Source organism: Anser cygnoides, chromosome 5 (assembly GCF_040182565.1).
Source record: "Anser cygnoides isolate HZ-2024a breed goose chromosome 5, Taihu_goose_T2T_genome, whole genome shotgun sequence".
In the NCBI taxonomy this organism is placed as follows: domain Eukaryota; kingdom Metazoa; phylum Chordata; class Aves; order Anseriformes; family Anatidae; genus Anser; species Anser cygnoides.
The window spans coordinates 35,730,404-35,752,853 of NC_089877.1; the positions used below are offsets into that span (position 1 = coordinate 35,730,404).

A 22,450-nucleotide genomic window follows, 5' to 3' on the forward strand; every position below is an offset into this window, starting at 1 on the left:
ATCATCTGCTTTTTACAGATGTGGAAATAGAAGCAATAAAAGAGCAATGGCCGGTGCAAGAACACCTACCAGGTCAATAGCTGAACTAGGACTGCTGGTGACCTTTTTAGTGCTCTTTCCACTGTGAAACAGTGGTTCTATTTCAGAGGGGGGAAAAAAAAGGATACCTATTACATCCATAGCTGAACTCCTCTTTATTTCTACAAATTCATTTTGCCTATCATAAAAAATTAAAATACACATAATAGATACACATTTATATTTTACAGGTTTGTACTTAAGTGAAAGGTTTGGCTTTAGAGTCCAGCCAGTTAAGACAATATTGATGCGCTACAAACCTGGAATTACGGGTGCTTACAAACAGGGCTCTGGTTGTCCTCTCACTGGTTATTTAAGACTACTACAAATAAGTAATACACGTTTGAGTCGCATTTAAAGGCAACAGAGTTGTTGTCAAAGGAAGAGCTGCCCAAGACAGATTTTGAATCTTCATTTTTCTAGCATAGGAGCAAGGGCTTTTGAGAGAGAAAGGAAGTGGTAGCTGGACACAAAATTCTGCCAGCAAGTAGCTGAAGAAGGTAAAATGAAAAAACATAAGACTCCTTTCCCTTGAGGGCTGAGAGATACAATTTCTGTAATAGTCCTTACAATTACAGCAAGCCAAAATCAGCTAACACTTAAGTATATCCAAACACAGGAGGTGTTCAAAACCTGAATTTACATCCAAAAAAGAGATGTAGATAAACCAAAAGCCAAAAGTTTTACACTGTTCTGAAATTGGGAACATATGAAGGAAAAGAAAGAATCAGCACTCTGCATGTGGTCACTTAACTCCAACATGGGTAGAATAAGACACAGTGGGACAGCCTGAATAGCTGGAGAACTGCAAGGGATGGGCACAACTTCTTCAGATAAGACAGACAGGGAAGAGATGAGGTGAGAGGGACGTTGCCCTTTCCAGGAAGAAACAGCTCAGAAGTAGGGAGGTTTTCTATGGAGAGCCAGGCTTTTCAAAGAGGTGCCTGGTGAGAGTCTGAGAGATGAGTCATAAACTGAAACAAGAAAGGTCCCAACTGGGTAGATAGAAAAACTTTTTCATGACAGGAGAGTCCAGCACTGGAGCAGGTTGCCCAGGCAGGCTGAGCAGTCTCCATCCTTGGAGGTTTTCAAGAACAGACTGGACAAAACCCTGAGCAACCTGGTCTGATCTCAAAGGTGACCCTGCTTTGAGCAGGAGGTTGGACTACAAACCTCTTGAAGTGGCTTCTCCCCTGAGTTATTCTATGATTCTGTGAAATGGTTTGATGACTCTAAAGTTATAAGTTTCTAAAAATGTAACTTGGAATACTTCTGTAATAACTGGAATATTTCTGTAACTTTCCACTGTTGTGGAAATATGTTTAATGGGCAAATGACAGTTCTGTGGATGCATTGGACCAGGTGTGCTCCAGAGCTCAGCATCAGGATGGACTGAGTAAGGAGATCCATAAGAGATTAGACAAAGCAGACTGCCAAAACACTTTAGGTACTTTAATGCTAAAGCTTTCTAATCTTTCTAGTTTGGGAATAAGCTGTGCAGGTTTAGTTTAGATAATATATATCCACCAGCAGGAAATCTCCCCTCCCCCCCTCCCCCCCCCCCAAAAAAAAAAGTACATGTTCTTCCCCCTTCCACTGACAATTTTCTGCTTACCCATCTGTACTCAGACCTTTTTTGGTCAGAAAGCTTCTAGAAGGGGACTTAGACACTGTTAGAAATAAATTGTGTGAAAGTCCAGTCTTGCTTTGAACAGAGTTTATAGACCCAAGGCTATCTGAATTTAACCCCCTCTGTGGGATTACTCAGAATAATGAAACACAATCCTATTCCTAATTTTCACTTTAGGTTCACTCTTTCTTGGGTTCTGATACAAGAACTCCTTTTTCCCAGTCCTTATTTCTGTCACTCTGAAGACAACACTCTTGTATACCAAATTTACATGAAACTTTGTTACGTTTACTGAAATTCAATGTCCAGATTCTTAGGATATGTTCTAGATAACTGCTATACTGCTGTAGTTCTCTAAGAAATGAACCCAGATGTGCTATTTCTGAACTTCTGGAAATAAACAAATTTACAGAGTTACAGTTGGAAAAAAGGTTGAAATCATTAGAAGGAAGTCAACTGTTCTAATTAAGTGGTTCCCACAACTCTAAAGTAATAATGTTGTATCGATAACATTTCCCCTAGCCATTCATTGATTCAATTTAAACCAAGGTAGTAAACTGCTGGTTTTTAATATGGGAAACAGACTGACTACACAACACAATTCTAGTCCATGACTTCTTACTCTATGGATTATTGCAGTCTATCAAGCATGCAGTAGTAGTACAAGCACTGTGCTAAGAGAAACAGCACATTCTGGATACTAGGCTTGAACAACAGATCTCCAGGTTTAATCTTGCATTAATATTAGCATTTGCCTCTCACTAACATAGCTTGAAGTGATGAAGACTACCACTTCCTTGACATCAGAAGATTTCTGACACTTCACCTTTATAACGATCATCTTCCCCTGTACAGGACCTCAGCTTCCAACTATTTGTGCTGCGTAAATATTTGCAAGGGTCAGAGGCAATGAACACATACAGAGATAACATTGTGCTGTATACATGCACACACTTCTAGGAGTCACTAGCCCCAACAATCAGCACACCACAGGCTTTTTTCCCCACAGTGAAAAACAAGTCAAACATTTTCTGAGTTGTTTTACTTAAAACTTGATGAGAGAGCAAAGTGCAGTCACCAGGTGAGCAATGACATTGCTTCCTTGTGCTTTTCTGAGATCCTGAAAATGCATACACACTAGCTTGACATGGTTACCATGATCCTGCAGTCACTGGAATGGGAACCATTTATGTACCGCAGAAGAGCTTTTACACCATCTAAGCCCCGAGTCGTGCAATCCATCCGTGGTGCAACATAGATTTCACACATTGACAATGCCCATTGCAATCCAGAAGCCTACTAAAGATGTCTCCCAGATGAAAAAGGAAGAAAATCCTAGGCAACTAAAAAACACGTACAAAAGAGACTGGAAGTACCTGCTCTGCCTAGGAGAGGTTTTGCAGCCAGAATAATCTTTGTTCAGAATGTGTTCTAATGGAAACCCAAACACATCTTTAAGGAGAGCTTATGGGAAGAGAGGCCATACTCCAGGCTTGTATTGCCAACTGCTCAAAGGCAGTGATTCACCTCCAATGCCCCCTAGGTGCTGCATATTAACTAATTACCAAGACTAAAGTCAAAGGGCAATTCTTTAAGGTGCAGACAACCCTGGAAAGGAAAGATATTCTAACAGCTCATGGTGTTAGTACTATTCAAACCAACAGCTGGTGCTACTGAGGAGCTTTCACAGCCCCCGAGGACAGCAGGAAGTATATCTGTAGTATTATGGCCAGTGCTTAAGTTCTGAATCACTGCTTACACATCAGTCATAACAGCTACTTGATCCACCAGAATGGGGGCATTTCCAGACATAGTGATGTTACTGCTTTAACCAGTATCTTTCCTTCTCCTGCGCCAACTCTCACAGCTTCATTCCTCATCTCATCCCAGTAATGAGAAGATATTCAGGGCATAGCACACACTGTCTTTTAAGTTTGCTCTTTAATGGCTTCAGGTGGCCAGGGGTCCTGTAAAATGTGGTTTTAAAAATGCCACAGCCATTAGCACTTGTACTATCAAATGTTTTCTGAACCAGAAGAAGAATTATTCTAGCTGAACTACAAGGTTCAGAATGTTTGTTTTTAAAGCCTAGGTGATATTTTGGCCCCAAGTAGAACAGCAGCTCTACGCCAGCATATCAGTTTCCATAAGCACAAACACCACATTTGTGGATTTACATTAAATCACTGTACCTGTCAATCAACACCTGGAATACACTTAGTTCCCATATACAAAAGCATACTTACTAAACCCAGAAAGCAGCATCTACTAAGTTCACAGTCAATTTTAGGGTGACTAACTGGCAGCCTGCATCTACCTTATCAGCTTATAATAGACATCTTAAAAACAACAAGATGCAATCAAGTCCAAATATAATATACTCCTGGGTATCCAGTGACATTTGCTTTATATGATCAGTATCAATCTTTGATTATAAAGACATTGCCATATCAGACAGGTGGTTTAAAGGTACACTGCATTAAGATCAAATGAAATTCATACACTAAAAATAGTTATTTGAAATCCAGTGGATTGTAATAATCTGTGTAGGTTTTGCATCTCATTGAGAAGGTCTGTATTTAACCGGTCTCCTTTCACTTTGTGGTTTTCATGCAAGAGCTATTTATTTTTATTTCCAATACCCAGCTAGCGAATGTTTAAATAAAAAACATAAAACAGGCCTTTTCTAATTCAGTAACAAATTCATAAGAATATTTTATGCATATAAGATTTTGTAAATCAAGACAAACCTGTAGTTAAACGTAGACAGCATCCCTTTAATATAATAATACAAATACTGTGACACTGATATTATAATAATCTACTAGACTTTAGTCTTTCATTCACTGCTGACAACTGTACTGTAAGAAATGTCACAAACATAAATAATAAAAGTCACTACCACAAGACAAAAGCAGTCGGAGATTGAAATTCTCTCAGCGATCCATTCCTGCTGCCTGGGAAACCACGTTAGATTTTTCAACTCCAGATATAGCTGTTCCTAGATGATACAGTTCCAAAAGCTGTCACATCTGCCAGTGAGCATGAGAAAAAATCCCACAGCCAGCAGATCCAGAGCAGGGGGAGGGATCGGCTGGGAAGGAGGGGCAAGAATAAAGAAGGGTCAGGCTCAGATGAGAGGAAGGGGTGGGAAGATTAGGGATGGAAGGGAGAAAGGGGAATCAGAGTTAGGAAAGGAAAGAGCAACGACTGGGAGACAGGCAACCCAAGGAGCAGGGCACAGAAAAGAATCGACTGCACGGAAAAAAAAGAAGTAGATAAACGGTATCAGGAATTGCTCATTACAACACAAGAGTTCAAACACTCAGACAAAGAAGCTCACACGCACTGTTATTTAATCTGACTTGCCTCCACCCTATACACATTTGATTATATACTCCATTAGTATATAGGCACTGTACTTAACTATCTACATACACTCATTCACTCACACATACACTTGATGATAGCAAAAACAGCAGAGAGCTACTTCAGGCTCACTTGTGTAGTTTCCAGTTAAAAATAAGCTTTCCCTCCCCCTCCTGCTGCAGCAACTGAACTCACTCACCCAGTGCTTATTCCACTTGTATCACAGATCTGGATGCAGCTTGCCACATTCCTCCCTCCCTGGACAAGAGATAATGCTGGGTCCCTGGGCTGAAGAAAGCAGTTCCCATGATTTCTAAGCACTTCCCCAGCAGATAATGCCAACCCACTCTAGCCAGTTATGAGAGGAGTGGGGGAAGAAAAGTACTCAGGACCTGAGGAATTGCAATATGTAGACTGGGTTTGGAGTCAGAAGATAAAGAAGATTGCAGAGAACTCACCAATTAAAAGGAAAAGCATAATTCCGTACTTTGCTATACAGGTCACTGTCATGTAATACATTTCAAATACATTAATAATGGCCTATTTAGCTTGTTGTAGGCATATATTCATGAATATGTGCATGTGAATATGCACACATGGTATTTCACTGCATTCCATACCTTCTAAAATCCTTGTTTACTCTCCTAAGGTTTCTGACATGATCATTATTTATACGAAGCCAAAGAAGATGTTCATAGCATTTTGCAGACAAAGAAAAATGACAGGTTCCTTCCCTAAGGAGCTTAAAAATCTAAATGTGACTTCACGCAGCAAAGAATGACAAAGGGTGAGTGAAAGGGGGAAAGAACAGGTAAATGGGCTGAAATCTCAAATGAGATCTCAGAGCACAGAGCTTTGTCTCAATGACCCCTGCCACATTCATCTGTGATGCTAGTTTTAGAAATGCAGTTTTAGGTAACTTTGCCTCCCTAAAGGAAGAATGGATGCTTGTCTGGTGTGCCATCACTTCAAGTCCTTTCCCTCAACCCCCTTCTCTCTCTCCTCCACAGCCCCCAGTAGCAAAGCTATGTGTTGGTGTGAACTAGCAGCACAGCAAACCGGTGAAATGCTCTAAATCCTGCACAAACACACACGAGCACACAGATTAATATTACATTAGAATAAAAGCTTAGGGAGTGATGTATTTGTTATATTGTTGGGTTTATTTTTGACAAATGAGAAAAAGAACACAACAGCTTAACATTTTTTGCACTGCCTCCACTGAACAGGGTCTACAGCCTATGGTGCTGCCTTTCTCCCCCGCTCCATTTCCTTGCTCATAAATTAGGACTAAAACCTGAAATACGGTGAACGCCTATCTGCTAAGCTTGTTTTGGATGCTGCTCAGTGACATATTTCTAGGTGTGTTTCAGCTATACTACACCAAATTTGTTCTGGGACATATAAAAGCACTTGCAAAGGAAAGACCTCTTGAACTTTCTGAAACCGGTACAGGCATGTCCCAAATGCTAATGGACTTTTTCCCCTGACAAATAATAAAGCTTTCCATTATTTACAGTCTCCCAGAAATCCCAGCTAAAGTCACTGTCCCACTGTGCCAAGCTCTGAAGACAGTCCCCACCCTCCAGGGTTTTCATCTATAGAGACAAAAGGTAAGGAAAAGGAATTATTATCCTCATTTGCAGATGAGACAGAAAAAAAATGACTAGCCCAATTTCTTCCCGGCTATGTCTAGGTTAGCAAACCTAAAAGAGATTCCAGGTACGTCTCCTGGCTGCTTTTTAACTACATATCAAGGCCAGATCGAGGTCCAACACACCCTGGCTTCCATGGAGAGAAAATATGGGTGCACGGCACCATTGGGAGCTAAGACATGTTCTGACCACTTTTTTGATCTTAATGCCAGCAGGTAGGTCTAGACACCATGACAAAAACCAGAAGCACAGACAGAAATCACACCCAAACCTCAATTGCAATCCAATGCCTTCATTAGAAGATTCGCCTTTTCCCATTTGTATTTGGTCTGTAAGAGGGTTACAGCTAACAAATACCACCGCAGCACCAAAAGAAGGATGTAGCTCATCTCAGCCTCTTTACCCAAGCCAGTGAGATGTATGCTGCAGGTCATAAGGCTGAGACATATGTCACTATAACATCGATGAACCGTTTCCCTACCTTTCAAATACTTGATGTAGCTGTGTCCTCTTCTGGATGTACAAAGCCATTCAGCACTGCACCTCTTTGACACATGCACACTTCACTGTTCCATGTCCAGAGAGTCACTGCATTGTTTCAAATGGTTTTACGGACATTACTTTGCCACGAAGGATGCATGCATGGTTAAAAGCAAGTGGCTGCAAGCTTGGATATGGGGCTTCAATCTCCACTGTCTTGTGTGCTAGATCCACTCAAAGTCAGCGTAAAGATACTACCAAGATTAGAATAAGAACATTTTAGGCTCTGTCTGCAAAAATTCACGTGTATAACAACATCTCATCTCTCAGACAGAAGGTTACGTTGGGACAAGCGAAAGGGGCCCCATCTGGCATGCTGGGTCACGTGGCAAAGGAGGGAGCCGAGGCACTAGGCTGCATCTGGGGAACAGGCTACTTCAAGCATATCACTTCGAAACACCGGGTGCCAAGTCCTGCGGTTCTGTCTGCGCACTGTAACCCCACTGTGCTCCTCCATACCATGTCATGGGTCACAGATCCAGCTGCCTCCGACACGTTGGGTTGCAGGAGGGAGGCCATAGCCGTGTGCTGCAAACACACATGATACAGACTTTACCATACTGAAGTCAGGAGACAAGCATGAGTCGAACACTCGCTGGGCATGGCTGATTGCTTGAAAGCACACCTGCCCCTGCAGGGGCACTGATGACCACACACATCCCGGATCACACTCCTCACTCCAGCAGCATGGCAGAGGGCTGGAAGAGTCACCACAGTGATGCCCAGACCACCCGCTGGCACCATGATCTAAGAGTTAAACTTCCATCCAAATAACACTAAACAATCTTACTCCCTGGTTGTGATCACTATGTTCTCCTAAAGTGGGATGCATATATATTAAGTTGCAGGCTGTTGACAGCAATTAGTGTTATCCCCATGAAATAACTGATGAGAAAGCTGCAGTCCAGGCAGTGGGCCCCAAAACATGGAGAGAAGAGGCCAGCTTAAGCCCCACAGCCTGGCTGTCTCTCAGCACCTTGCTACTCACTACTGCCACTAACCAAGACCAACTGATACGGAAATTTAAATCATAACAGACAAGACTTCTCCCAGGGAATATCAACTATTCTGCTCAGTGCAGAAAGGAAAAAAAAAACAAAACATGCTATGAGTATGAATGTTCGCAGCATTCCATATGTTAAAACCTAAGGTGCACTCATAACACAAGTAAATATAAATAACTATTGTCTACAACTACACTCTGATCATCAATAAATTACAAAGTAATCTAATTACTAACACTATAAATTAAAATGGCTCTGCCCTAGGGTAAATGTAATTTCCTGAGATTTTTCTGAGGGAAATAGATTCCAACTTTAAGTCTGTCATCACCTTACATTCACATTACCTGATCAGTCTCGAACTAACATGAGATCCCAGTGCATTTGTCCTCCAGCTACACAGTAATTCTCCTGCAACTTTTAGGAACCATACCGAGAAATTCCTTAGAAACAAGGCCTAAATTAGCCAAGTCCTGATTCTGTACTCCGTTGCACTGAGTCTATACCTTGGAAGGCAAAGAGGCAAGAAAGCTGATCCCCTAACCCAGAGCCTCCCATAGCAAGATCTGAAAGTTTGCTGCATTTCTCCAGCTATCAGTGCTGAGAAGGACAATATACTGGCCAGCCTTCTGCTGCTCTTGCTGACTTCAGAGCTGATGTCCTATATGTGCAGAACTGATCGGCAGCTCTTAATGAGATGCGACTTCACCACAGTACCTCGGATCAGTACCTCAAGAGAACGTGATGTGCAATGTGGAACTTGGAACCTGGCTGAGTTTTTAGCTGCAGGTGGAGTTGGCTAGTCCATGCTGTTTTACGCAGTTTGCACAAAATATTTTAGCTCTTTTTTCTGCTTGTGAATTTCCCTGAGCATATCAGAGAAGTAGGTTAAAAAGTCTTCTTTCCACCCCGCCCCCCCCCAATCAGAGACAGGAAAGTCAAACTTCCTGGTATGTGCTTCTCTTTGTGAATGAAAATAATTTTGTGACCAAACAAGGTTTTGTGTTTCATTTTTGCAAGCCTTGTCAATAGGACCCAGGATATTCTTTCCAGGTACATACGTATACCTAAGGCCATACTGGCACCCATCTAGACAGAAACAACCCCTGCACAGGGAACAGACTGTCCACCTTGAAGCACAGTTACTAATCCAGCCAACTATTTGTCGATAGCTCTTTCCCTTATTTGATCAGCTGTCTTTGTTACTGGATACATAATCCTCTGCTCACACTTAGCACACAGGATGTACATACCAGGGCAGTTGTAGAATATGAACATCATTATACAGCTTCGTCATGCCATCAAGAATGAGACTGTTCAAAGGGATGGGACTTGAGAGAGAGCCAGCAGTATTCCTTTCCCCAGCAGCTCTGGAGGGGCATAGCTGCTTGGATTTTACCCAAACACATACTTTTCAGCAAACACCTCTTCCTATATGTGCATTCCCCAGCACCACCTGAGAACTCTCACTCACCAGCCACGAACTTCTCTTCTGTTTTTTTTTTGGTTTGGGTTTGTGTGTTTGTGGTTTTTTTCAGTGCTGTGTCCCCAAATACATTAAGGCATTAATGTCCTGCCAAAGAAGAAAATACACGTATCAGCAAACATTAATGGACAAGACTACTTCTGTAGCTGTGAGATGAAATACTTGTCTGTATATGTTGGCTACCACTTGGCAAAAATAATCAAGTACAAATGCCCAGTAGGATAGTAACTATATAGTTATATAGTAAAACTTATAGTAATTTAAACTGGAGGAAATTAGCCAGCTTTCAGATAGCCAAGATACACATACACCCACACCCACACACACACACAAACGCGAGTTCTACAACATAGTGTTTCAGTGGGTGTGCTGAAAAGCCCTTGGCTAGCACAGCAGCCAGAAGGTCAGGAATACAGACACCAGGGGTTACAACTGGTGAGTCGATGAGACTTCTTCAAAGGTATGGTAAGGGTCCTCACGGACACAGGACTTAGGAGGAGATATTGCTATGTCTTGCGTAAGGGCAATGAGCATGCATGTTCCTGACGTGCTGTCTGCTTTCCCAAGCATCACCCAGAGTAATTTTAACCCCTTCTTCACCCCAATGCTTTAAGATCATCACCCAGCAATATTCAACAATGCATTTTCCTCTTCACATTCCCCATCATCTTCACTCTCCATAGGTTACACTACCAGACCCCAGAGACCCATACATCAGCCCATCTAAAAGACACTGGAAAGCAAAAAACACAAGATCTTACTGGCAGTCCCGCTGCAACAATGCCGGTAGAGGACAATTCCAAGTGAGAGGAGAAAGAAGGGTCTGCAGGGAAACTCTCCCACTGCCATGCAGCAAAGCCGATTGGAGGACGGTGTTGCTGGGCTATAGGAGTAAAGACGAAGTAAACTCCTTCCCAAAGGAATCCAGCTCCTGGTTTTTCTTCCCTTCCAGAACCATCCCTCGAGAGAAAAAATTGTATGACCACCCTGAACCGTTCGCCTCTCACTTTGCCCAAGGCTGGCATTGCCAACACACGTGTGATCGTTACGCTAGTTCCTGGCAGTGGCGAGGCTGAGCTCTGAAGGGAAGGGGTTAAGCTGTAGCAGCACAGCCACTGGGGAACAGAGATGTTAGTTTAAACTGACAAACCTAGTCCTCTGTAAACAGAGGAAACAAAATCGCATGAAACTGCAGCGATTAGGACAGTGTTGCTACTGCTTTAAAGCAAGCAAGCAAGTCAATGTTGAACCCCAAACCTGCAGGAGGGAGCTTACCCCTGGCTCTTCATTGCTCTGTAACCAGAGGTGAGGTGGAAATGTTCTGCCACCGGGATCCGCTGACACGCCGATAAACTTGGGAGAGAAAGATGGCAGGAGAAAGCGGGAGAAGCAAAAGGGGTGGAGGCAAGTCTGACATGTTTGTACAGTGCCTGGTTCACCTAAGCTGCTGAGTTTGATTTCAGGGTGTGGTAGTAGATGGAGCACAGGCACAGTCAGCGCAGAGAAGCCTCGGATTCATGTTCTAAAGGAAAATAACACACACTGACAGCAGAGCCTCATGGGACCATCTTGCCTTCTCACTGTCTCCTCCTTTTGGTCCCTACGGGGGGAAGAGAGAGAGAAAGAGCTCAGTCACACCTGGGCACCGAGGCTTGCTAGGTCTCAGGCAAGAACCTCGGGAAGATCATCTCCCGTTCGCCTCCACCCTTTCCTAACCCCCCCCCTGCTTCACTGCTGACCTATTAAAGCTCCGGCTTGCTTGTTAGCTCCCCTCTCTCGGCTCCGCAGCCTCAGGGCCTAGAGCTGCTGCAGCTTCTAACGAATCCCGACATCTCCGCCTGTGTCGCCTGGCTGCAGATTTCAGGACCTGCCACCAATTCCTTGTCATTCCTGGCAGGAAAGCTTTGATTGCTTGCTATACGGCTGGCTATAGGAGAATTCACCAATTTATTTGCATTGCAGATGTGCAGCACATGACCTGGCGCTTTTACTTCTCCCCTGTCGCTTGCCGTGACTCAGTGCTGCGAGGTCTGAAGTCTAGTATCACCCTGTAATCCTGTTGCGCTGGCTGTGCCGTGCCTCAGGGCTTACTGGCTCCTGGAAATAGACATTTCCACGAGCAACCTGCGTTCGGTAGGACGCCGGCTCCACCACTGCTCAGCAGTAGCGGGTGTGCGCAGGTGGAAGGGCTCGTTATCGTCAGGGGACAGGTCAGAGTTCACCTCAGCAAACCCTGTGACTGCTCTTTCTCCACTGCAAATAAAGGGGATTCTTGGCCTCTCCCAACCACGAACAATAAACAATGCTGGCTTAACCCCAAGGTGCATTATATTTAGATCCAAAGAGCAGAGATAAAAGTCAGCCTTAAAAATCCTCCCCCTGCACTATTCCTTCCCCACTCCCACCCCCCAAAAAATCCCCCCCACACACACTTCTTTTTCCCACCTCAATTCTGTTAAATTGCCCTTAAAATGAATAAATGTCATATTACTAATAACCATTAGGCTGTCATCATTTCTACTGGGAGTGGGCTTGTGCAGTAGAAACGGGCCAGCTCAGCACATTTCCCTGTTCCCGTTTTCCTTCCTACCAGTTCATCCTGCCTGGCTAGGAGGTGGTGGTGCCGTACAACACCCAGAGTCACAGATTGAGTGGGAATGCCCAAGATCTACCGTAACATTATGGAGAAGGAACAGAACTAGGGTTCCTATGGAGAATGTAAAGGAAACCCTGGCATTTTAGCTGATGGTCTGAGGTTCATAATCCCTATTTACAGATCTGCTAGCTAAACTGTGGAAGGCTGCTTCCTGAGAGTGCAGTCACAGCTTACACGTTACACTGCAGGTCCTTGCCTGCCAGAGCCTGCCAAAGAGACCAAGATTTCCTGCCTGTTACCTCACAGCAGCATCCCTAGGGTATAAGAAGTGAAGTTAGCCAGGTTCCTTTCTGTCTGGGGATTAGCTTGCCTCCCCCTACAGGGCAAGCCCCATACACTGATGCAATCAACAAAAAAAAAAAAAAAAAAAAAAAAAAAAAGGAAAGTTCATGTTAATAGTAAATATACTACAATCAAGATCAAGAGAGAGGGACAGCATTCTTTTTCCTGAAGACTGGAACTTGCAAGACAGAAAAACTACTGTGGAGGATCAGAAATAAGGAAACAGAGCATTAATCCTTCTAGGTGTGGAGGAAACATGACGACTGCTAACCATCATTGTCATCTGTTCTATCTATGCTTTGGTGATGTGCCAATCAGTGAGGAGTCAGTCATCTACACAACGATAGCTTTGGGAGCGTCACAAAGAAATGTCATTTATATTCTACAAGGAGTCACCCAGGCTTGGAAACTGGCTTCAGATTTGCATAAGTATTATATTTTATGCATTTACATGCTAAGACAGTCTTCTAGAACAAGATGCAAGTTCTTTATAAATGGAAGAGCCTGATTTTACTTGTCAAGACACAAGCTTAGATGGAACCAAAGCAGCTTTGAGTTGGTGTGAACCTCTGCTGCCCACAGTCTTAATGAAAAATTAGGACACTTTCCAGTCTTTCTATTCACAAGTTCGGTCCCAGTAGTCCTACACACTTTGAAGAAAAATTTACCAGTAAAAGCGATGCATCTCTAATTTTCCCCTTTAGCGTTTGTCCCTTTATTAAACATTTCACTGCTCCTTCCCTGCCCACTGCTCCCTTCTTACCTAGAGAATTGCACAAGATAATATAAATAATTATGCTCACACATTTCTGTAAACACATGCACACACACCCCACTCCTCCTACAGCTGCTGTATACTCCATGCTTCTCATTCAGACCCTGTCTTATCTATAGCAGCCATAACCTGCGAGCAAGAAGTGCTGCAGGGTACATTGAGTAAACGCTTGAGTCGCAGACTGCTTATCTCGTTCATCTACACAGCAAATGGCCATTCCATATGCCATGCCACCTTCCCCCCACAAAACATAACAAATTTCTGATAAAAGCTGCTGATCTCTCTTCTCTTCCTCATCCTGCCCATCCACGTCACAGCACCAGGAGAGTCATCTCTAATGGAGCAGAATTTTGTGGGAGAAACAAACTTTTCAACATTTCACTATGGCAACATGTAAGATGGGACACTTCTAATCTTATTTTTTAAAACAAACAAAAAAAAACATTTTAGAAGCACCATGGCCAACTGTGCCATATACAAGGGCTTCCTTCTGTGTCAGTCAGGAGAAATGTATTTGGCCGCCTGTTTTGTGCTTTTGGGGAACTAAGCAAGCTACAGAGAAAACAACAACAACAACAACAACAACAACCACCTTATTCTCTTTCAACCAAGCTTCCAGACAAAGCCTAATGCCAAGGTACAGTAACTTTGATGCATTCAGGAAATCCCAGGAAGAACTGAGGCAATCCCATCCATGGAGCAAGGCTGTGATTTGGAGCTGGATCTTCTAGCAGGGCTCCTCTAAACTCTGGGATTTGCTAGGAGGCATAAATGCACTTCCATCAGGAACTGTGGTCTCTTCTTCTCTTTCATGGCTCTTGAAATCCAGAGTGAACTAACATGGAAGTGCAAAACTGTGCTAACAACTGGGACAAAGGGGTCACTACGAGAAAGGGTGTGTTGCAAACTCACGAAGCATCAGCTGGTGGGAGGAAGCACAAGATAGGAATCAAATCGGCAAGTCTCATAATCAACACATGAGATTAGCAGGCCTGGAGATGAGAAGGGAGCAATCCAGAGGCAGTTTCACTTTAAATAAGTGCTTACAGTTGTGCTACTTTTCCCCGAGGCTATTGCATTCAGAGGTGGGCAGAAAATTGTAAGACAGCACTATCTGGATTGCTTGCTTATATATTAGGGCTATCTCCTGCTTACCATGCACTGCTGACATTATAAAGGTAACATCCTGGAGATCCCAGCAGGACAAGGCCTTATCTGCACTCCTACTGCATAAGCCTATTCAGTGGGCTTCTAAGTGTCCTCAAGGATTTACTGCCTAATCCAGTTTCCATCTTTCTGCCCCAATTCAAAATGAAAATAAAACACACCAGAACTTAAGAACTGGAAGTTGGCTAAAGTTTATCGCCTCATCTAGAGGACTGCATGCTGTCATAGGACATGTCTGCGTGCTCAAATCTGGCAGACCATTGTGGGACTGAGAGTGCATACCTCCAATTACAATGCACACTGGGTCACATGAAAGAAGAAAATTCGTGCAGCACCAAGGCAGAATCACAGTCGGTCTCGCCAGGGCCTGACAACTCCAATGATGGAGCAGAGCACAGCTGGCAAGGAAGTAGCATGGAGATCTGCAACCTGGACTGAGAATGTCTGGAGCAGCGAGAGCCAAGAACGTAGGCAAGAAAGCAAATTAATCTTAAAGAGGGTAGGAAAACAACAGACTTTAAATTTTAACTACTACTCTGATGAGAAGTTGAAACCAAAGCTTGAGAGGATCACCTGAACACACCACAGGTTATTTTGCTACTGGTAAAATTCCTGTGGCTTGGTAGACATTCCCTGCAGGTAATATCAATACAGCTTGGATCACAGCCGCCTCACACTTCTTCCACATCTTTTACTTGCAAAAATTCACAGACATGTTAGATTATAAAAGAAGTAACATCATGCTCCACCAGACAAGTCTGTGCCACTCTACAAGAGGTGTATCTGCTGCTTCCCACAAGTGTCAGGATGATCAGTCCTGCAACGGCGGCATCACAGCACAAAGTCAGCGTAACCTACCTTCTCACAGATTCACCAGGTCACCTTGGGAAAGTCATTTTGCACACTAGTAAAATGACTGTGACAATGCTTAACTCCCCCAGAACAGAGGCAGCTTAATCTGTTGTTTTTATTCAAGCATGCTGCAATCCTTAAAGATGCTACAGAAATGCAGATTGAAATCCCTGGCTGACATAAGAGGAATACATACTACAGCTTCTGCTCAGAATAACTAGGTCAGTCAGCTATTGCAAAAGTATTAATCAGAATTCAGAGAATTCCTAGTGGCTAAAATAAAGGTAGCAAAAGTCTAACACCATTTGCTGTTATTAGTCGCTCTCTACCTCTGGGTACATTCAAACCCAACTCTCAAGAGCCTAGAATAATTTGAGGGCTGCAGTTTGTGCTTGTCAAAATCCAGCCGCATGGCTCCCTGCAGCACAGCAGGCTCCTGTCCCGCTTGCTGCCATGTGGAGGCAGGGAACAACAACTGCCCTTGCAGACAACGCAGCCTTAAGCAGCTGAACGTGTGCAGCCTCTCAGAGCTGCCCTGTGAATCCTGTGCCAGGAAGCAGGCATCGTGGTCATCCTCCCAGCAGCAGCCACCCTACAGCAAGTGCAGGAGGGTGCTTTGTACTACGGTGGTGTGGTAGCTCATTTTGGGGTAAAATGGTAAAGCCAGAGAGCAGCTGCTTGAGGGGAATATGAGGAAAAGAAAAGGGGAAGGGTTGACTGCTGCAATGGGGATGAGTTTCCAGACCTTAGGTCAACCCCTCCCAGTTGCTGAGGCTGGATTAACAATCACTTTCCTCTGGCTGGTTGGCACCACTGCATGTCACTCATTTGCAGTTTTGCACTGCAGTTCCTCCTTGTGCAGGTACAACTGTACAGCTGCTTGCAGACCGTACCATGCAGCCAATCAATACAATACTTGCATCAAATAATAATTAAAAAAAAAAAATGGTTTTAGTGAGACAAGGCTGTAGGCAAAGGGTTAAACCTGCTTATTTAATTTTTTTTAATTAATATCTAATTCATTTTTAACCTCAGATTGTTTCAGTGGCCTGGCATAAAGCTCAACCACACAGTCATGCCACCACAACTCAGAAGCCAGCAACCTGCAATGCTGGAACTGGGCCTTCTTGTTCTGCCACTGAAACAAGCATGTCATAATACTCTACCCTCAGTTTCCCTTATCTACATGAGCTGTCAATGCACTGAGTCCGCAGGATGGTTTGCAGAGGATTAATTGGTTATAATTGCCACTTAGAAATTTATTTGTATAGTGTAGAAAAATGTGAGCTGTGATATCCTCGTCTTGTGTAGTAACTGCTACAACAGAGAAAAGAGAAAAAGTCAATTACTACTAAGAATGCTTTTTGGTCTTTCCTGCTAGTAGTTAGAGAAACCTTTTACTTTCTTTATCCTCAGCTCTCTTCCCCAGTTTTCATTGAAGCTAGGATTTATAATAGTCTGAACACTTGTCTAAGACAGAATAAGATGCTGGTTACTCTGGGGCAGTGTTTCATCAGAACACATGCAGTGGGCACATAATGAAGCTTCCAACCACCATTCTCTGTTAAAAAAAAAAATAAAACTACCTAAAACATTTGTGAAAGTAATAATGCTCTCAGATTCCACAATAAGAAACTAAAATGTGCACACTGGCAATGCAGCTTATAAAGGATTGAACATGCCAGATGTCTGTTTCTGGGATTGTAAGAACACTTTTATACCAAAACCATACCACATGATAAATGGAATCCAAATTAAACAGGCTTATACAGCCTACCTGACCACATGGACATGCCGGTATTTGGCTACAATCATAACAAATGTGCTTCCTTCGGAACAAGTCTACGTCCTGCTGGTCACCGCAAGAAATGAAACCGTAGCAGTGTGGCTGGACCAGAATCCTCTTCAAGATAACACCAGAAACTAATCCAATAATATATATATATTCAGAATCTTTCGATTTTACTTATATATATCTGTATACATATATATATATAGTTAATTAAAAAAATAAGAAAGGAGCAACATCAGACATAACCATCTAAGATGCAGATAAAATGACACATCTATTCTGCAGATCTTGAGATTCTGAAGATGGCATCATAAAAATAAGTGGAAAATGTTCGTTAAACTTCTAGTTACTTCAAAAAATGACTAATACAAAAAAAAATATTTCTTGTTCATTTGCTCTCTGGAGCACCAAATAAATTCTATAAATTAATTCAGAGAAAGGTGTTCAAATTAAAAAAGTATCAATTAGTTCATTTCCATGCGTGACCTTTAAAATCAAACGCTTGCTAAGATTCCTAATGAACGTTCTGTTTTGTTCTGCAGAACTTTCATTGAAATCAAAAGTCTGGCTAACAGTTGTACTGAAATGCTTAAGCAAAGATCCTCTGCAGAAATATTTGGGTAGTTATCTGGAAAATTCTCTCATTTCCTTCTTTCAACAAATAACGAGCTCGGTCCAAGAACAGCCACAACCCATTATGAAGGAGATCACAAACCACAAGTTAGAAGTAGCCAGATAATGTAGGTGAGCAGCTGGCAAGTGACCCTAAGTTCTAAGAGACTTTTAAAAACGTGCTTTTAAATAACACAGACATAAATGGCAATGTTCTTTAAATAAGATATTGGCTCAGCTTTACGTCACTCAGGCTGCTATTTTGCAGAAGCTTAGAGAGAACATATTTAGAACTTGGAAGAGAACACAAAAGCCTGAAGAATGTCTGCAAGTTCATGGTTTAGGAATAAGCAGCAGAATTAATATTTTCTTGTCTCTTTGCCCCCAGCTGCACATACTTTATAACGAAGCATTAGAAATCAGGAGATTTCCTCAGTGGCAGTTGCTAACAAGAGCATCTAGGTTTGCAATCTGATTTTCCACAACTTTCACTACATACTCAGCAGCTCTGATTTCTGCTAATTAATTATGTTTATACCCAAACTGGGCAGCTTACTGTTGCATGAACAGCTCAAAGACAATTTGCCCAGAGACTACTTTTCAGAGTCAGCTCTAACATCTGTTCTTCAGCTCCGATCCAAAGTCCACTGAAAACAGAGTTTTTTCACTGACTTCCACAAGTGCTAGAAGGACTCTTATTCTAAGCTGGATGTTACAGAAAAGAAGTCCATTTCTAACACTACTGTATACATTTATGTACTTTCTTGGGCAAGGCCCAAGGCACTCATTATAAAGTATAACACTCTCCTTAATTCTTCCAGAAGCCAATCGTAAGGCTACTATGAATTTTAATGAGCACTGAATCAGGCCCCAGATGGTTTTTAAAGCTAAATTATCCTGATCTTGGTTATTTTAAGCTCGGTGCATTGCCTTCTGGCCACTACACATTTTAACCCCTCTGTACCTGGTCCAGATTAAGGCAAGCCTTTCACTCCTGTTCTCCCTATCTAAGCACAGATCTTCAGCTCTGCTGCTAACAACCCTCATCTCCTGCTATGCCTTGAAAAGTCACAGCCTTTAAAGAATTTCCAAAGGCTGACACAGGTGAGAAAATAAACATACCCACAATACAATAAGGAGGACAGCAGACTGGTCCATACTCTTTCAGTATGGCAAGCAAGGCTCTGCAGCCTGTTTAGTCCCAACTTCTGGGCACAGTAACAAGAATAGGATCAAGCTTAGACAAGATAAGCAAGATCTATGAAAATTTCCTTGAATTTTCAACAGAAAAGGCAACAGAGGATGAGAAAAAAACAAAATATAGTAGCTTACATGGCATTGTGCATTGCAGAGAAAACCAGTAGGCCGTCAGTAAGACAACATACTACAGACAGTCCTGTTTAACTAGATTCTTAGGGGAAAAACAATTGAGCTCAGAGCTATCAAGTTGACTAATGTCAGTTCATAGAGATACTTGTCTCTGCTGAAACTGCTGAGTACGTTTGCCTTCTAGTTTGAAAGGGTATGTGTCATTTTAAGAAATGTCTTTTTTTTAATATATACAATGGTGTATTAAGCATCTCCACATCATATCGGCTAGACAGCTGTTACTGGCCAATGTCTGCTGACTGCAGTGCCTCAGCTCTAGGACGAGCAAGGCTCAGAGCTGTAGTTTAGCTGCAGAGCGACTCTTCAGAGCTGACTACAAATAACCGTCCCTATCTACCACAAACCACCATTACTTTACACTTTCCTTCGATTAAACTTGTTTGGGGGGGCTGTGGTTGTATCCTGCAAGGCTCTAGCACAAATGGCAACCTGAGCATCTCAGAGATTCACAAGTCTTTCCCCTCAGCAACCTGCAGGAGAAAAAACACATCACTAGGTTGTTTCCGCAGTGGTCTTTGGCTGAAGCATCGTTGTTTCTTACTAGACTTCATGCAAGTCCAGAGGAACATGAACCCCTGCTAGAGAGTTTCATTTTAGGAGGTGATGTGACCAACAGCTGACTGCAGCCAGCAATGCATGCCAGTCTTTGTAAACAAGACAGTTGTTCAGAAGGCCAACTGTTTCAGGGTTTTTATTTGTTTGTTCTGGGGGTTGGAGGACACTGAGAAGGAAAGGAGGAAGAGAAAAAAGAAAAGGCTTCTACAACCTGCTTTTTTGGTCTCCAAGCACCCAGGATCTTTTCCCGCTTTCCTGCTCAGGGCAACAAGAGTTCTCATTCCAATGTCTCATTACAGCTCTTCTTTGTTAAATACCTTTTACACTCATTTGTGTGTTTAGGTGTTTTTTTTGTTTTTTTTTTAATCTTTTAAATATATATTCTGGAATTTTTTATTTTTTTTTTTTAAACCTTGTCTAGTAGACAGACATCACAGAAATGAAAAAGATGAAACAGAGTAACAACTGGAGTGCAGTATTATGCAAACCACCCATGGAAAAGAAGTTACATCACTGTATATTACATAGTTGAGAATGGTTAATGAGTTTATGCTGTTTAATCACCTTAGAATAATGGGCATCACAGCTTGAGGAAGGCAGACAGAGCTGTGAAATGGTTTCAGAATTAGGGGCGTGTGTGTGTGTGTGCAAGCACCTCCACACTTAACTAGCCATCATTTGTTAAAGCAGAGGATGAGCTCAGTCTCCCACCTCTCTACTGAGACTGCTAAGTGGAGCAGCAGAGGCAATAGTAGGTTCAGTAACTCAGACAACTGTGCCTTCTGAAATGGCCTATGAGCCCTGAGGAGCATGTTCTTTAACAGGTTTCTGTCCCTTTTGACTTGAACCACATTTGAACTTCTTGGAAGTGGAAAAAAAAAAAACACCTTTCTATCCTGTTACTATTCCTCTGAGCATTTGCACACACACCCCTTTTATTATTACATTAGTTTAATTTTGTCTCCGTCATTCCCCTGAGAGGAATTACTCATGTCCTGCTATTATTTATTTTACTACTAAGAGCCTGTTTTTTAACAGTAGTTTTAATTAACTACCAATCCTCCTCCTCAGTTAGGATCACCTTTATCTATCTTGCTGTGCTTTGTGTTCTCTAGCAGTATCATTTGCTCCCTCATATTTATCCATCCCGCAAGTTCTCTCAGGAACCACAAAAATCTGCCCTTTCCCCCCAGATCCTATCATCTCAAAAAGAGATAGAAGATTTTACTAAAGAAAGGAACAATCCCATGGAAGATAATATGGTGCTCAACACTGGTTACGTGGAATTTCAGTGAGCTTAAATTGATGTCAAGTGACACTGCCAAAAGCAGTAGCTTCTTCTATACCCTGAAGCCATGCTGTCTGCTGCTCTGTCCTGTCTCACAGCATGTTGCTCCTCCTGTTCCTCTTTGGTGTCCCTTCTTCTCTGTTGCCTTGCTTGCACGTCCATTGCTTGCAGTGGCACTTGCTCCCCTACCCTCTGATGCTGCACCTACGCACTCTGAACGTACCACTGAAAGTTGCCAAGGGAGGTTTTCTTTGGGAGTTCACAGTTCAGTATGTCCACACACTGGCTAAACACCTCTCCAAAGCCTTTGCTGTCCCTGGATAATGAATCGGATCACAATGTATACTAGACTTCAAGTACACATGATTCTTGGAAGCCGCCCTAGATTAATGTTTTAAGAGCTATTCATTCATGCTCCCCAAGTTTCAGCGGCAGAACAGATGACTCCTGACTGTGAAGTTGGCAGAGATTTCCTCATCTCAACTATTCCTGCAAAGTGGAATCAAACTGCAGCAACAGCATCCAACTGCATTAACTGCTCCAGCACCTGGCAAGGCTAGCTGCGGAGACAGCACCACATTACGCAACGACTGCTGGCACCAAACTCCTTCCTGGCCATTATTCCCTACCTGAATTCTGGGCACAAGTACCTTCCCCAGGCAATCTCGCCTAACCACTCCTAAATCTGTGCAGAGCACAGCTCCCCCCCTAGGCACCACTCCATTCCTTACCGTGCCAGGGCAGGGAAGAGGAGGCAACAAGTCAGAGATCCTTTTGATTATGCTTTTCACAGATCTGACAAGGATTTTTCCTCCTTCTCAGCTCTGTGTGGAAAAGTTTACCAACTGTATTTACTTCCCTGGACACAAGATGCTTTTGCTTTTACTAGCGTATTTTATTTCTTGTCCAAGAGGAAAGTGGAACTGCACACAATGATTAGATCAATTAGTGTGCAAAGAAAAAGTGTAGACTCACACCCACACTCGTCTGCACTTCTAGGCTTGGTAAGTGCATTCCTTAATGGCTCCAGAACCCTTACAGGATCTGTGCTTTGCTGCATTTTAATTGAGGACTATAATTTATACGCCACAACCCAAGCACAAAATTCTTAGTCTGGAGGGTTCCCAATTCGGGATAGTCTCAGGTCTTAGCTTATGCCAGGGAGAAGGCGGTACTAATTATAAAGATTTTTTAGATGTTACCATTTTTTCCAAAGCTGTCTCTGTATCTTCAAGGTATTTTTTTCCTATCTTAAATAATGCTTTTCAATTGAGATGCCAGCAACAGGGACAAGGAGGTCTCTACTACTTTCTGTCTCTCTGC

General features: G+C 42.7%; 1 protein-coding gene across 10 annotated transcripts in view; it reads right to left on the reverse strand.

Annotated features, from left to right (window-relative positions):
• PAK6 (p21 (RAC1) activated kinase 6) overlaps nt 1–22,450 on the reverse strand; it is a 41,418-nt gene that overhangs the window by 17,644 nt on the left and 1,324 nt on the right. Inside the window, exons 1-3 of one of the 10 annotated variants that reach the window (XM_048064938.2) lie at nt 11,499–11,956; nt 11,035–11,359; nt 10,521–10,719 (exon numbers count right to left, since the gene is read on the reverse strand). The exons of 1 other annotated variant lie outside the window; for it this stretch is intronic. In XM_048064938.2, the coding sequence (XP_047920895.1) occupies nt 10,521–10,608 (88 nt within the window). In that variant the 5' untranslated portion in view covers nt 10,609–10,719; nt 11,035–11,359; nt 11,499–11,956. Of the gene's footprint in view, nt 1–3,084; nt 3,842–4,458; nt 5,233–7,213; nt 7,801–9,747; nt 9,847–10,520; nt 10,720–11,034; nt 11,360–11,498; nt 11,957–22,450 lie in introns of those variants that run through there. 8 more of the 10 variants (XM_048064940.2, XM_048064937.2, XM_048064939.2 and 5 more) reach the window with 8 other exon arrangements.